This window comes from Eucalyptus grandis, chromosome 7 (genome assembly GCF_016545825.1).
Source record: "Eucalyptus grandis isolate ANBG69807.140 chromosome 7, ASM1654582v1, whole genome shotgun sequence".
Lineage (NCBI taxonomy): Eukaryota > Viridiplantae > Streptophyta > Magnoliopsida > Myrtales > Myrtaceae > Eucalyptus > Eucalyptus grandis.
In genome coordinates, this window is record NC_052618.1 from 32,418,505 (window position 1) to 32,434,708 (window position 16,204).

The 16,204-nt window shown below is 41.8% G+C and overlaps 3 protein-coding genes across 4 annotated transcripts; all 3 read right to left on the bottom strand.

Moving 5' to 3' along the window:
• Nucleotides 1-1,869: 1,869 nt before the first annotated feature.
• Nucleotides 1,870-5,191, bottom strand: LOC104452646 (putative pentatricopeptide repeat-containing protein At5g40405). 2 transcript variants are annotated; one of them, XM_039316436.1, is made up of 3 exons: nt 2,702-5,191; nt 2,325-2,376; nt 1,870-2,240 (listed from the first exon to the last, which is right to left on the bottom strand). In XM_039316436.1, the coding sequence occupies exon 1, from the start codon at nt 5,045-5,047 to the stop codon at nt 3,206-3,208; it is 1,842 nt and encodes a 613-aa protein (XP_039172370.1). In that variant the 5' UTR covers nt 5,048-5,191; the 3' UTR covers nt 1,870-2,240; nt 2,325-2,376; nt 2,702-3,205. The 2 variants fall into 2 exon arrangements, with proteins under 2 accessions (XP_039172370.1, XP_010065411.2); XM_010067109.3 differs by having other exon boundaries at nt 2,325-2,379.
• A 4,994-nt stretch (nt 5,192-10,185) lies between these two features.
• LOC120296086 (probable GTP diphosphokinase RSH2, chloroplastic) lies at nt 10,186-12,409 on the bottom strand. The gene is made up of 5 exons (XM_039317742.1): nt 11,748-12,409; nt 11,266-11,600; nt 10,546-10,618; nt 10,373-10,427; nt 10,186-10,241 (listed from the first exon to the last, which is right to left on the bottom strand). The coding sequence occupies exons 1-5, from the start codon at nt 11,940-11,942 to the stop codon at nt 10,186-10,188; spliced, it is 714 nt and encodes a 237-aa protein (XP_039173676.1). The 5' UTR covers nt 11,943-12,409.
• Nucleotides 12,410-12,665: 256 nt separating this feature from the next.
• On the bottom strand, nt 12,666-15,650 carry LOC104430149 (probable LRR receptor-like serine/threonine-protein kinase At3g47570). The gene is made up of 3 exons (XM_039317743.1): nt 13,901-15,650; nt 13,640-13,717; nt 12,666-12,835 (listed from the first exon to the last, which is right to left on the bottom strand). Exons 1-3 carry the CDS (start codon nt 15,648-15,650, stop codon nt 12,666-12,668), a joined length of 1,998 nt encoding a protein of 665 aa, XP_039173677.1.
• Between the last annotated feature and the right edge of the window lie 554 nt (nt 15,651-16,204).

Below are 16,204 nucleotides of genomic sequence, written 5' to 3' on the forward strand. Positions count from 1 at the left end.
GCTTGGCATTGTTGCAAGTAATGATAGCTTTATCTTTGCTAGCAATTGGCCTTGGCCAAATGTTAAAATTGGTTGCAGATGCCAGATATGCACAAACGGACAGTTTAAATGAGATGGATGAGAAAAACATGATATATGTAATGTGCAGGTCAAGAAGATAACTCTAATAGCATTGAGAAGACACTTCATTAGAGCTCCCTTTCTGTTCCTGGATTAGGGAAATGGCCTTACAATGGAAGTGCAAGAGCAACTGGTCCTTGAAGCAGAATGTGTCATCAGCCAAGAAGATGGAGGGAAAGCACATGTTTTTGAAGAGCATGCAAGGTCCATTGTCAAGTATAGTGTTACAATACTTTAGGAATTCCTTGCATATGCAAGCCGGATTAAGAGCTGCAAATGGATTTTGACTGATTGGGGTCGGATGCAAAAGGAATAGCACTGACACTGACACTATGTTAGTAAATCCAACCTAAAAGTTTCAGCTATTAGGTGGAGGGAGACATGTAAATAAAGAGCACATAAGAACCATTTGTCAAACGATCTGGGAGACTTCAACAGAAAGATAGACGATGGTACTTGCAGTCAATGGTCACATCATATAGTGCAATAGAGGAAAGAAGCTTTCTCAAGCTGGAAGGGACAGTAGACAGGACTTCTTCCACAATTCATTTTCACTGTAAGAGTACTATTTTTTTGTCTGTTTTCTCTTGGAACAATATTTGCCATACTATTTTCTTCTCAATTCAGCTCAAGATATACGTACTACAATTCATAAATATTCTCTTTTTAAGTGATAAAAGAAATCAAGAAGATTTCCTCCCCTATATCATTCCAGAAGGGAGAAAAGTATGATTTCATTTTCCTTATATTCCATAGGACAATTCATTTTTTGAGAAACTACAGGGCATTCCACCTGATTTTTCATGTCAAATCTTGAAATAGGTGCTTATTAAGACATACCTTCTCAAGTTCCACATGAAAAAAATTAAGGAATATGCTTCAGCTTTAGAAAGTTTGCCTTGGAGGAATCCTGGTAACAAATTATCAATCTTTACCACCAGGCCATCAATACTTGGTTCCTATCTATGACTACCTACAATGTCCATATCAGATGATTCAGCTAGAAATATAACTCCACCACTACGTCAGTCAAAGCAGATGCAAAAAGAAGACAACTGGATCCAGAGATGCCCGCAACTCCTCCAAGCATGCATAAAACCCCTTGTCTTTGGAAGCAGCACATATTTTAGGATTAGTAGGTCATTATCAGCATCATATTTTTTACTTTGAACACATTTCTGCTAGCTGCAATGAACATTCTAAGCTCAATCCACTAGGCATATAGGGATACAGAAAAAACAGAGCAAAGTTCATCTATCTGTGGGCAGAATATGCAGATCAACTATCAAGATGCTCAACAAGACATCCTGTCAACACTGCAATAAAATATTCTTATGATGCACAGAATGGGCTGTTGATATCAGGAGTGCCTTATAACAAGTAAAGTTTTGAGTAGGACTGAATTTGGAACAGGATTATTTGGATTGAGAAACCTCACCTTTTAATCTTTTCAGAAACGAGGTCTTTATCACTGGCCAGGAAAAAGGGAACAGAACCTTTAATTGTCTCTTCAAGTTTAATCAAAACTATTCTTGAAACATTGTCTATACTGTTTACATGACTCAACTAACCCGTTTAATTTTTAAGGGTAAATTGATCATCTCTCTTAGCAGGTTCAGTGGAATGATGAAGAGGGTCAGTAACAGCAGATTGGCCACAAGGCAACTTATGGACTAATTTGACAACCAATCTAATCATCTCATAGCCTATCAAGTTGTTTTGAGCACAGTGAATCTGAGTAAAAACATAGAAAACCAGAAGAGTTGGGACCTCCTTCATACATATACCAGAATTCAGAAAACATCTTTGAGTTTTATAGAAAAAAATACTCTTCTTTTGATAGATAAAAGATAAACCACTATGATGCAGCAAGGGGGTGCAAACCCATATTAAAAGAAAACATGTAGGACTAAAAAAGAGTTTGAGTAACAACACGAAGCATCTACAATGTTAATCCAAGCATTTGCATGCACAAGGTTCCACTATACCAAAAGATGTAATTATTTTCAGCAAATCCTCTAAAATTGCCAAAACAGGCATCTTCTCTCCTTGGCTCTCGTCTTATGTGCTTTCCGAATCAACCAAGAACCAGTATGAGGGATTGAAGAGGTCCTCTGATCCTGTGACCAAAGTTAGCCCAGTGAAAGCATAAGAGGCCATCCAAAACAATCTGTCCAAGAACATTGAAGGAGAAGATGTCTCACCTTATCTGCCTCTGCTTTGCAAAGGAAGGGCCTATTCACTCACACTCTGCCTCTACTGCCAATTTATTAAGGTTAGAATACATTCCAAGTTGCTTACGAAGTTCTCACTTTCCAAATAACTACCAAGGAAACATAACAAATTGAAATGAAATCTTACAGAAAATGTTCTATTTCTACAGCAGAATTGATAGAGATCTTTATACAGCAAATCAGGAAAAAGTAGCGAAAGATTTTAGTTCCTAGTTGGAGGCTTGTCTTGAAAGATCAACTTCCCAAGTGATTCTCCCATCAATGGACTGATAGCATTCATAGAAAAGGGCCTCCTTGTTCCTAGAAATAGTAAAACGTCCAGGAAACAATTTATGAGAGGCATATACCTGCACCAAGCATCAAGCCAAAAGCATGTCCATTTTCCCTTTCCCACTGTTGGAGATGTTGATGGCATTGAGGTTGCGTAAAACACACCAATCGTGCAGCGGAAATTATATTCTTTTCTTGCCAAGCCTCAGGATTGGACATTGAATACCGGTTCTCAGGGTTCATCCATGTGGTTTTTGTTAACTCCCTGATCATATTGTTCTTGTTATCTGCTTCACAATCCACAAGACTAGGATGGCTCAATGAAGCCACTGGTGTTGTAAGTGAAACTCAATCGGCAGCATTCACCTGATTTACAGGGTCAGGAGACCCTGAACTCAAGGACAAAAAATAGTCCTTTGTTTGCAAATTCATGTGGCAGGATATGTAATAATAGAACAGGCTGATTTGGATTCATGATTGTTCAGTAATTAGCTCTCAGCATTTGGTGATGGATTCACGGACAAACAATGCATGTGAAGATACACTGCCAATAATAATTTGTACAACTAAACTGTTAATTCTCACCAATAATCCCTGCAAGAGCATCCGCCACCTCTGAAATGGTGAAACCTATTATTGTCCCTCACAACAATTTCCCTATCAAAAGTTCGAGAAACCATTTTCATAAAATCATGACAATCCCAACAGATCCTAAGGTTTTTAACGATTCTTATGGGAATGTCTTTCTTCAATCTGATCAAACCAAATGCAGTGGCAATCTTCTCACTGTGTAGAGACAGAGCATTCTCTTTCTCTTCTTCTTCTATATCGAACAAAACAGGGTTCGTGTCAGCCATGTACCCTGATAATCTCAGCCTCCTGAAGATCTCGCCCAGCATCACTTTAATTTCGTTATACATTTGGTGGGAGTTATCTCCAACAAAAAACTCATGAACTTCACCATCAACTTCTACAACGCTGCAGCCCGGAAGCTTCTTCACGCCTCTGGACTTCATTACCTGCCGCACATGGCTCACACCTTCCCAGCTTTTGTTTTCAGCATAGATATTGGACAAAAGCACATAAGCACCATGACTCTTTGCTTCAAGCTCCAGCATCTTTCTTGAGGCAAGCTCACCTATTTCCATATTCTTGTGAATTTTACTTGCATTTAGTAAAGCTCCCCAAGCGCCGGCATGAGGCTCCACTGGCATGTCATTGATGAATTTTAAGGCTTCATTTAAACGGCCAGCTCGGCCATACAAATCAACCATGCAGCCATAATGCTCCAGTTCAGGCTGGATTCCATACAACTCTGTCATTGAGACAAAATGCTTACAGCCTTCCTCGACTAGTCCAACTACACTGCATCCTCTCAATACTGACACAAAAGTCACTTCATTCGGGAGAACACCGTCTTTCTTCATGAGTGAGAAAAGCTCAAGACATTCCTTACCAGCTCCATTCATGGCTAGTCCATTCATGGCACTACTCCATGTGTACACGTTCCTTTCTTTCATCCCCCAGAAGACCTCCATGGCCTTATCCATGTCACCGCATTTGGCATACATATCAATCAATGCAGTTCCTAGCGTCAACGTCATCCGGAGCCTGTTCTTTTCAATATATGCATGAGCCCACCTCCCTTGATCCAGCACACCTAATTGAGTACACGCAGATAGAACCGGAACCATAGAAGGCTCATTGACCTTCACACCTTCCAGTTGCATCTCATGGAACAAATTCAACGCCTGCCTCGGTTCCCCACACTGGGCATACCCAGCAATCATCGCATTCCAAGTAACAGTATCTCTCTCGGGCATTTCGTCAAACAGCTTCTTAGCAAACGCGACATCCCCCAACTTCGCGGAAGCGCTCAGCATCGCCGTCTGACACACCACGTCATGATCAAGAATCCCTCCGAACACCCTACGACACGATTCCAAACTACCCATCTCCGCATACATATTGATCAGCCCGCTCTGAACATGCGGGTCGCTCTCGAACCCGTGCCTCACGAGCGCGCCGTGGACGGCTTCCCCCACGCCGCGCGCCAGGAGCTGCGCGCACGCGCGGACCAAGAAGCTGAAAGTGTAATTGTCCGGCGACAGGCCGCGACGCCGGATCCTGCCGTAGAAGTGGAAGCTCTTCTGCGGGGTGGGGCCCTTGGAGTGGACCCTGATCATGGAATTCAAGCTGAACAGAGTGGGCTCCTCGCACCGGTCGAGGACCCGGCCGGAGTAGTCGAGGTTGTCGGGGTTCCTGAGGGCGATGGCGGCGACGAACTGGCCCGAGAGATGAGGGTCGGTGAGGAGGCCGTTGAGGAGGAGGTGGGCGTGGATTTGCCGGAGCTCTCGGAGGGTGGTGGAGGAATCGATTTGGGAGATGCTCGGGTGTTTGGCAATGATTTTCAGGGAACTCATCGCCCGCGAGCTTCAGAGTTTCTCTTGAGTCATGCCCGAATCTCTTCCGATGCGCTTTGCTGGGCCTCGGCTTCTTGGTCGATATGAGATGTGTCTTTCGCGTGTCCGGATGGAATGGACTCTGGGGTGTCTTGAGGCGTTCCCGCGTTCCAAACGGTCGGAAAACAGGAGCAGCACCTGTTATAAATGTCACTGAAAATTTTTGGAAGTACAAGATTACCTATGACTTTTTTTTGTTTGTTTGATCGAGGATCCGCCGGAGCAAGTCCTTGAAGGACAAATACCTGCCACGGATGCCACGGATGCCACGGATGGGTTTCTTTTCTTTGTTTTGTTTTTTGTTTTTTTTATGACCTGAGAATCACTATATACCGTGACTAATTGATGACGTAAACCCTGAAAGTGTTAACCCACTCACCACCACGACACCACACTTAAGATCACTTGTGACCACGCTGAGATTCGAACTCTTCCCCTTTCATGAGAGGGAGGGAGCTTGAGCCAATGCGGCCACCACATGGGGTGGTTTCTTTGTTTGTAAGATAGTAGAGCCATAAATGGGTATCGATACATAAGAGCTTTCAAAGTGCTTGAAAAATGGGATAAGATTCAATTTAGAGATAGGTAGTTACTTTTGTGGGTTTTGATAATCTAATCTGCTATAATATTAGCCTCCCTTTAACAATAAACAATTTGGATTTAGAAGAGGGCAGTAACATAACTTTGCATTTCAAGGTAAGTGCGTGAGCTTCCCATTTAAGTTTATCTGTGCTCTCCAAGTCCATGAAAAATCGTTGCCTTTGTTCCCGGATTTGCTGAGTTTGGGGTTCCATCTGTAAGAGCTTTTCAACACAGTCGAAACAGAGTTGATGAGGTTGATTGTGTCAGGTTTTTTATTCTTGAAGATGGCTTGGTTGCGCGCCTTCCAGATATTCCATGGTGTCGCAATAGCCAACTTTAGATTCCGTGAGTTGCTCGACTTTCCTTTCAAATTCCCAAACCAATCTTCAGTTAGAGTAAGGCCCTGACTTGAGATGTGGACATTCAGCACAGGCTTCGACCAAATTTCCTTCCTCCAAGAACCCAATAAAAACGGGTGCTACATGCTTTGATTACATAAAGAGCATGTGTGATCAGGTGTAATTTTCCTTCGAAATAAAATTTTAGTTGGGATAGCACTCGGGCTTTTGGAAAAGTTGCCCGACAAGAGGGACTCGACATTCCATGATATTTTCCTCTAAAAGTTCTTCGTCGCGAATATTCATATCATTTTCGTACATTAACTTACCTAGTTTACTGCAGAGATATGCCAGACGCTCAATAGCACCTTCTTCCACCGCCATCATCAACGTTGGAGCATTCACCAGTAGTAGAGGGCAAAGAGTCGCAGAAGGAGCCAAGGGATTTGTGGAGGGCGACGTGGATTTTGAGACAAAGCTGTGAGAATGGCAAAGGATTTGGAGGCGGAAGGGTTTGGCACAGGTGCCAAAGGAGAATGACACGCAGTTGCTCCAAAGGTTGTGGAATAGGGAACGAGCTGTAGAAGAGAATTAGGGCAAAATCATGATGGATGGGTTAGGGTTTAAGTCAATAGAAAGCCATAGCTACACAGAACGGCAGAGAGGAACTACCCAAAATGGTAGGCTTCACTTCTTGAACAATCACTTCTGTAACTTGTATACAATAGATAACATCTTTTTGCTTCTGTGACTTCTTTTTTTTTTTTTTCGGGTCAAAATTCTGTGACTTCTTTTAAGAGGACATGAATCTGCCTCAAATTGACTTTTTTTTTTTTTTTTTGTGGCAAATTAGTCACTTGATAAATTCACTTTTATATGCAAATAAAACTCTGTTTATTTTTCAGAAAATTAATGATTTAGAAAATATTTTAAAAAAATTATAACTTATATCTATTATAAAAATGAATGAGTGAAAAGTAGAGGTGTTAAATGGGTTGTGCAACCCATTTATGATTAAATGGGTCATTAATGGGTCAAGTTTTATATCATAAGCATCCATAATGAGTTTTGATGGGTCAACATTAAGATATATGAGTTTTGAATGGGCAGCCTCTCGACCCGTTTATGACTCATTTATCAACCCATTAAAAATGAACCCATTTATTTCCACTCAAAACCTCACTATCACTCTCTCTTCTCTTTAACTTTACAATTTTTTTTTTATAAAATCGAAATTATAATTATTTTTATTTTAACTATTTTTTCTTTCCATTATTTTTTCTTTCTTCTTCCTCCGATCGCCAAAGACGGCGATGGCTAGCGACCGCCGGGAGCCTTGAGCTCACTCAACATCGAGCAAGCTCGAGCTACCGGATCTAGCGAGGCGGAGGCCTTGCCAATGCTCGGCGAGGCTCGAACTTGCTAGCATTGGGCGAGGGGGCAAGCTCGAGCTCGCCAACGCCCGGCGAGGCTCGAGCCTCGCCGATCCGGTGAGATGCGAACTCGTCGGCGTTGGGCGAGGCTCCGGCCTCGCCGATCCGGCGAGGGCGAGCTCGAGCTCGCTCGACACCCGTGAGCCTCGAGCTCGCCGGATCCGGCGAGGCGAGGCCTCGCCGACGTCCGCTAAGGCCCTAGCCTCGCCGATCGGGCGAGACTCGAACTCGCCGGGCGTCGGGTGAGGCTCCACCTCGCTAGATCCGGCGAGGGGCGAGCTCGAGCTCGCTGACGTCGTGAGCCGGGCGAGCGCCCGCTTGTGGTCGGGCCACCGCCGTCATCGTGGCTGGAACCGACCAACGAAGAGGAAGAAGAAAAAATAAAAATAAAAGAGAAAAAGAAATTAAAAAATAAAAATAATTAAGAAATAATTTTTAAAAATAAAAAATAAAAATAATTATTTAAAAATTATAAAAATTATCCATTAAATTTGTATCGTATAAAATCATGTTATCAATACCATATTAATATATATATATCCATTAAATTTGTATTATATAAGTTTCTTTAGGTTTTGTTAAATGGGTCGGGTATGGGTTGGGAATGGGTCGGGTCGGGTATGGGTCAAAAAATTTGCACTACAATAAATAGGTCATAAACGGGTTAAATGGATCGATTTGGGTCGAACCATTTATGACCCGACCCAAACCCAACCCGACCCACCCGTTTAACGGATGTATTTTCATTTTCTACGAAAATATTTAAATATAAATTATTGTAGATAATGAAAATCATTTTCATCGACTAATTAATTTAAGTAATACAAGCTATCATTTTTTAGAAAAATTTTATAACTCATTCATTTTTCGCGAAACAAGTAGAAATTTTATATTTTGTGGGAAATTGTTTAGTTCCAATGTCTTATTATAAAAGACAAAAGTAGTTGACTTGATGATGGGTTAAAGAGTTGACACTGGTTTGAAGATTTGCTTTACTATGTGCGTAAACCAAAAGGAAAAGCATTTTACTTTCACTTTACTATAACTGCTTTTTGAAGTTCAGAGAATGAGATAGTTATAAGAATAAATAATAAGATAAAATTACATTTAGGCTCCATTCATTTCACAAAAAATGCAGTATTTTTAGAAACTATTTTTTAGGAAGTCATTTTCCAGAAAAAAATGTCATTATTTTCCCGTGTTTGTCTGAAACCTGAAATTAAAATGGAAAATATTTTTCGTTATTCGGTAAGAAAAATATTTTTATCTACGTATTTTTTAATTATTTAATTATTATATTATTTTTTTTCAAATTATTTAAAAATTAAAATTTCTAATTATTTTCTAATTATTTTTATTTTTATTTTTCTTTCATTTTCTATTTTTGTTCTTATTTGGCCGATCGTCGGCCACGTGACGGCCGACGACTAGCCGAAGGCTAGCTTCCGCCGTCTCACCGATCTTGTGAGCGGCGAGCAGATCGTCGAGCGGCAAACCAGAGGCCCGCCCTCACTGCTAGCTCGTCAATCTGGCAAGCGGCGTGCCACGAGTGACGCATCGCTCACCAGAGGTCGGCGAGCTCTAGGGTCCGATCTTGAGGCAAGCCTCAAATTGACAATAGGCTTAAATGGCTTTTTCAAGGTCCAAGGCCATCACATTCGGCGAGCCTTTGCCATCCAAGGTCCATGGCCGCATCTGCTACGTCTAGGCCCAAAACTTATGTTTGGGCCAAAATGAAAAAACAAAAGCCCGAAGGCCTGGCCCATAATCCTTTCTTTGATGGGCTTTGTAGTAGAATGTTCCGGTCCATCTCGCAGGCCCACTTTGTCCCAAAAGTCCCACTTGCAAGTAATCCATGTGGCGGTTAATGAACTCTTCTCAAGATTCTATTTTCATCTGATCTGAACCATTATGGTTTAACAAGATATGAAATTCTGCCAATGCAAGAGACGACATGAAGTTCATGTATGTCTACATCAATGTGGTCCACTCACAATAAAACCCATGTCCTAGAAGTGGAATAAAGAACAAATTCCTCTTAATTCCTCCAAAATATAAAGTAAGTGGATTGGAAAAGTACCACCTTGTATAACAACATAGAAGTTGTAGGCTGTAAGTAGATTCCTAGTTATTACAATCAAGATCATGCAGTCATGTAAGGAAATGATAAGCGCATTCACCGACTACAAAAGCCCCTATTTGTTAGGGTTATCTCACATTGATTATGGAAGGGGTAAGTAACAAGTTTATAAGTGTGAGGAAAAGTTTCATTTCTTGAGCTAGCTTTTAGGATAAGAGAGGTCCAAGACCACCCAATACTAGCATCAAAGTTTAGGTTACCAACAAGTCTAGACCTAGTAGTCTCTCAGAGAGGGTTGTTGCGGCTTCCGACCTAAGCCCAATATGTGAGAAGGAGATTGTTGGGATTATCCTATAACAGTTGTGAAATGGATAGGTGGTCAGTTTATAAGTGTGAGGGAAAACCTCACCTCTTGAGCTAACTTTGGGGGGTGAAAGAGGCCTAAGACCACCCAACACCGTTCACAGCACAACATTTCCGTAAGCAAATGCACACATGGCAGCAGAAACATATCGATAATAGGCCTTCAATTCTACCCTAATGAGAGTATGGTTCATTCTTAGCTTTCAGCTTTTGCGATGCACAGTATCAAATCAAGAATCATCCATTACAAAGACATGCCAAAATAGTACTTATGGTGACAGGTTGCTGAAAACTCTAATGGCTTTACGAGTATATTACTCCTATCTCATGCTCAGCTTGTTCTGCATCCAGCTGAAGAGCTGCAATCAATCAAAACCAATGGTTAAAGTGAAAAGTGAAATGAGGAAATGAATACTTTTCGTGTATTTGTGTGTGAGAGAAGAGAGTATGAATTCAAAGAAAAATTCATCATCACAACCAGTGTTTTTACCTTCATCTTGAGTCGGAGGATCGCATGGTTTCTGGGATGAAGGTGCTGAAGATAACTGAGGTGTAGATAAGATTAGTTAACGTGGTTCAAAATGGCCATTGTAGGCATTTATAGTTGGATACAATGAGCTCGTGGAAACCAGCTGAACTGCTTTTCTTGCTCGTTCCGAGTACCTGAACGTGGGCTCTCTTGCCACTCGACTCTCCCAAGAAAACATACTGGATGAAGTCAATCCAAGGAATGTCACTAGACATATTGGAAAGGAAGATCGCAGGCGTTAGAAACCATGGAATGTCACTTCAGGGATTTTAACAGGTCTTTGACCCCAGATTGGCTTATACATATTACAACCAATCAAGCAAGTTGTTCAGCACCTTATTAGCTTTGAAATTTGAGCGGATGAGGAGTCATCCCATCATGTCCGAGACGATTCAGTTTGTCTTTCTTTCATTAAGATTTATGAAAGAGCATGAAAAGCTAAGCTGTTTTTGCAGATCATGCATGGAGATTTAGAACTCCGTATTGGATCGAGACTGCAGACAACTTACATGCACATCTTTCAGACGGGTTACTCAGCGAACCATATTCGTGATTTGCATGATCCAAAAGATCTTCAGACCTCACGAAGAGAGAACTATCTGCAATTTGCCATAGTAGTGCAAACCGCACAAGGCAAGGCTCCCATTTTAGAAACAGATCTATGCAGGCAGAAATCAACACTAAGCAGAACACGACCTTGAAGTCCTCATCTTAGAGAAAGAATCATTTCATAACTTCATTGAATTTTGAATCCATATGGTCAGATCAATATCCCCTTTTCTCATCCCAGGACCAAACAGATCTAGTTCTGTACATGTATCTATCAAAATAATTATATAACTACTTAAAATCACATATGGTTGGCGCAACAGGCTGAGTGTTGGTTTCTCCACCCGACCACAGTACTAGCAGCAGGACCTGTGCTCGACACTGTCGGGCCATGGTTATACATGCGCTGGATTTCTTCCCGGTATTCTGTCAAAGACTTGTCGGGTAGGGCTGGCATAAGTTCCACTACATCCCCCATCCTCAGTTTGCAGGTTGGGTCACCAATGGGCTGGCGGTTCAGCCTTGGCCTCAGTTCTTCCTTCAGAAGGAAACCATAGGGCATCCACCTGGCGCTTCCTCGCCCTGCTCTTTCTATTAAGTCCATCATTGTAGAATCCGCTTGGTATTCTTGAACAGACATCTGCATTGACCAGATAAAAGTATTCTCAAGAAAGCATGCACATCGATCATGGCCCGACTTCAACAAGAAACCAAGCACATGCCAAGCTAACAAAGCATTATAGACTGTTTGCCGGTTAAAGGAAAAAACAGAGCAATCTGAACCAACCTTATCATTCTCAATCACGATAACAAAGATAGGTCCGCTGTGGTCATTGTGAGGCTTGTAAGAGTAAGAACAATCGTCAGAATGACAAGGGAACTTGCATGGAGGCTTGAAGGAGTGGGAATATCCAATAGATAAATGGTCTTTGCTCATTGTCTCACAATGCCAGGTGATGACCCATCGTGCCCATTCAACCATCTGAAAAACAGAGGAAGAGTGCTTGCACTCGCCTTCTTTGTATCTCCAACGTGCAGCAGATCCGAATTATGACATTTTAAAGCATGACCTGCAATTTGCTCCATCACGTAGATTTCACAAAACTAAGAGCGACCAACCTGTCCGATCGTTGATGTTATAGTTTTCCAAAGAAAGAAATAGTACAACAGAGAGATTACTGTATGGTTGCCATGAGAAGATAACAAGATATGTGGACCCACTCAATTGGAACTCACAATTAGGTGAGAGAAGGGTATAGGCACCCAGTGCATGTGAAAGCCCCTCAAATATGCAAGGACACCCAACAGCAGGGAGAACGTGAATCCTAGATTTCTTTCTCTACTTTCTAAACATTGATCTTCTCCTTGGTTTAAACACTTTCTTCTTGCTTATTCCCTAGGTCTGTACACCAAATCAACATTGTGATTGTGTCTTCCCAAACCGGACTAGTATATGAGGCCCGAAGGCACTAGTGCATCCATCTCCAAAGCAATTTAATTTCCCAAATAAGAATATTTCCAAAAGAAAGATGAAAGTGACACATCTTTTTTTAATATTTCCTCGTTTCATCAAGACCAAAATTACATTAAGTACACTATCGTAAACCAATCATCACATGCTGTAGAAAGTATATCAAATTACGTCGCATAATCGAGTAAACCAATTCATAGTATTGTGTGTACACATACTTACAGTTTGAGTCCTTCATGCGATCATCGCCCTATCACCGGAGTCTTGCGAGGCCAAGACATTCTGCCTCAAGCGTTTCCTCGTCCCTCCTTCGCCGGCTGATTTCGCATCCACAAGACCGCGCGCGACCACAAGCTCCTCTCCTCCCGACCGGCTCGACGGATCAGACTCCAAATCCAAACCGCCTTCATGAGAGAGCACGCACTGAAGGTTGGAAACTCGGACCGACGGGGTGTATCGGACTTGACAATCGTGCGAGGACATGGTGGCGTGTGGGGCCGGATGTTCTGGGGATTTCCGTAGTGGTAGTACGGGGTGGTGTCACTTGGCAGTCACATGTGAGCGGAGCGCGGCGGTGGCGACTGCAATCGGAGTTAAGGCGGTGGCGCGTGGGGGTGGATGGGGTGGCTCTTGGCAGTGCGGGAAAAAGACCTGTTGCGACACGATGAAAATATATGGCTCTCAACGATGGCGGTTCACAACTGGGAGATTGAAACTGACAATTGGGCTGATGGGCCGATCCAAGGCCAAGTCCAAGTCCTGTTTGGTCAAAGCTGAAGCAAAAGGGCCATCGAGCTCTGCTCAGTTGAGTTATTGTTAATAATACTACAGCGATGGAATTAATAAAGACATTACATGTATGATAGCTAATTAAGCTATCGGTGGTTCATCATGTTCATGTAAACCCAATGCAAAGAGTTTCTTCCTAATCCAATGCAGTTGGTTTACAACTTCATTGATGCTCATCCGTCTTCCTGGCTCTTGGTACGAACAAGTAACTCCAATATTGTACACCATGATCAAACACTCTTGAAAGATGTTATCCCTTTCGGAAGACCAACGCCGGCAACTATACGGGCCTAAATGGTTCTCTTTTCTTGAAGCATAAAGTTGTCCGTGATTTCTAACACTCGCTTCGAGCAAAGCTTTTGCGACAAAACTATGAAGAGTCAAATTGTCTCTAAATTTGTCATCGGTGGGACTCAAACCTGTGAATATCTCCAGTAAGAGAATGCCGAAACTATAGACATCGCCTTCTCTTGAAACCTCGCATCCCATCGCATACTCTGCCACACATTTTGATCATAGTCCAAATCAAATTAGAGCATAGATTATCAAATCAAAATGTAAAGTGTGTAAGACTATAAGAGTTGTCATTAGCTACCAAACTTTCCATAAGAAGACTGATCAATAATTTTTAGGTATATAAACTTTTATTGGTTTGAGAGAGAGAGAGAGAGAGAGAGAACCTGGTGGAGCATAACCCATTGTCCCTCTAAGACCCACTGAGCTCATCTGATTATCTACAGTATCAAGGGATGATTCAAGAAGGAATTTTGCCAATCCAAAGTCTCCAACATGTGCGACCATCTCAGCATCTAAGAGGATATTGCTTGGTTTTAAATCACAATGAACGATAGGGATGTGGCACTGGTGATGAAGATAATCTAGGGCAGAAGCAACATCAATTGCAATATTTATCCTCCAAATGAAATTCAACTTTTTCGGGAGCATATTCCCATGAGATGATGTTGCGTATGAGTGTAGCCATTGTTCCAAGCTTCCATTGTCCATGAATTCGTAGACTAAGGCCTTAAAATCATTTCCTTGGTAATCACTACCAGAGCAAACTGTTAGTATCTTTAAAAGATTTCGATGTTTGATGTTCTTTAATGCCTCGCACTCGACTATGAAGCTCTTCAGAGCACCACGACAGACTAAATGAAGTACCTTCACGGCAACAACCATTCCATTGTCCTCAAGTATCCCCTTGTAAACCGAACCAAAGCTACCAACACCGATCAAATTTGCCGCAGAAAAACCTTTAGTTGCTTTTAAGAGTGTCCCATAAGATACATTTAGACGTGAATCATCCATTGAACTTGAAACTGGCTCATTTACTTTCTTCTTCACCCAACAAAGATATATTAAAACCACAATAAGAGCCATTCCAAGAACTCCAGAAATAACATAAGTGAAAACTATCACTATATTGATCATTCTGCTTTTGTAGCTTTTGGAAATGCAATTAGGGAGATGAAATTCTGGTAATCCGCCGCATAGCTCATTATTACCAACAATAGAAGTACGAGCAGCATTCTTAAAGACTCCTTCACATGGTAGCATGCCTTCAAACTTATTGCACGACAAATCCAAAAGATTTAAAGATCGAAATACCGCTAAGAATTCTGGAATCTGACCTGACAAATTATTGCGTGAAAGATCTAGCTGTTCAATGCCTCTTAACGATTTGATTGACTGTGGAATTGACCCGTGGAAGAAGTTGCCCGCCATTCGTAGAAGTATTAATGAAGTGCAACCACCTAGACTAGTCGGGATTTCACCTACCAATAAATTGTCAGATATGTCCAACGCGTTCAAAGCTCTCAGGTTGCCAACTTCTATGGGTAGAACCCCAGTCAAATGGTTATTTGACAAGTTCAGAAAGATGGCCAATGATGAGAGACCAATAAGATGCGGGGGTATGGCACCGCTGAGATTGTTGTCAGATAGATCAAGTGCATCAAGAGACCGACAGTTTGATAGATGTGAAGGAATTTGCCCACGAAAATCGTTCCCAGAAAGATCTAATTGAATCAACTTGGTTAGATTTCCCAAAGATGATGGGATAGTCCCTTTGAGGTTGCTATAGTTCAACTGCAATCGCTTTAGAATTTGTAGATTCCCCAAATTTGAGGGGATAACCCCCGAAAGCTGGTTGCGATTCATAAATAAGTCCTCCAGGTTGATAAGACTCCCGATTTCTTCTGGAATCTCACCAAATATTTCATTCCTGGTTGCTGCAAAGGCCTTGAGAGTGGTGGATAAATTACCTAGGCATTTAGGTAACACCCCACCGAACTTGTTAGCGCTAAAATTCAGATCTTCTAATTCGGTGCTGTTAGTTAATGAGCAAAGGAAGCTCAAGCTTTGAGGTTTTCCACTTCCAAGCAGATTACGGTGCATTTGAAAGCGAGAAAGCTTATGCAAATTTTCCATAGATGGTACTTTCCCAGAAAATCTGTTACCGTCAATCATAAGCCAAACTAGCTTTGTGCAATTAGATACCGAGGGAGGAATCGGCCCCTCAAGTTGGTTGTCCCAAATAGAAAATACTTCAAGATTTGGGAGTTTAAGGCCCATACCTATTGGAAGAGTCCCATGTATTCGGTTGAATGCAGCACCAAATATATTTAGCGAAGAGAGATTGAATAAGGAAGATGGAATTGTACCCAACAATCTATTGGTTGCAAAGTTAATGTATTGCAAGTTTGTTAGGTAGCCTAGAACTTGGGGAATGCTCCCACCCAATTTGTTCCGACCTAAAGAAAGTGCCACCAGGGAAGAAAAGTTGCCAATGAAGGAAGGCAAGCTCCCAATAAAATTATTATTAGACAAGCCGAAGTCTTGGAGCTTCGTCAATGAACTGAGCTCCCTAGGAATTTCTCCAGTTAGTTCATTTTTTTCAACCCAGAGCACAATCAAGTCCAAGCAACTTGATATGTTTCTGGGAATTTCACCGACTAATGAATTGTTGTGTAGTAGAAAAATAC

Coding starts and splice junctions, on each gene's coding strand:
- LOC120296086 (XM_039317742.1), bottom strand. CDS start 11,942: ATGGTTGAATGGGCACGATGGGTCATCACCTGGCATTGTGAGACAATG. Junction 11,601..11,747: donor TCGTGATTGAGAATGATAAG/GTTGGTTCAGAT, acceptor TGGTCAATGCAG/ATGTCTGTTCAAGAATACCA. Junction 10,428..10,545: donor GCAAGAGAGCCCACGTTCAG/GTACTCGGAACG, acceptor TCTACACCTCAG/TTATCTTCAGCACCTTCATC.
- LOC104430149 (XM_039317743.1), bottom strand. CDS start 15,650: ATGGAAAATTTGCATAAGCTTTCTCGCTTTCAAATGCACCGTAATCTG. Junction 13,718..13,900: donor AATGGGTTATGCTCCACCAG/GTTCTCTCTCTC, acceptor AATGTGTGGCAG/AGTATGCGATGGGATGCGAG. Junction 12,836..13,639: donor CTTACTGGAGATATTCACAG/GTTTGAGTCCCA, acceptor TCTCTCATGAAG/GCGGTTTGGATTTGGAGTCT.
- LOC104452646 (XM_039316436.1), bottom strand. CDS start 5,047: ATGAGTTCCCTGAAAATCATTGCCAAACACCCGAGCATCTCCCAAATC.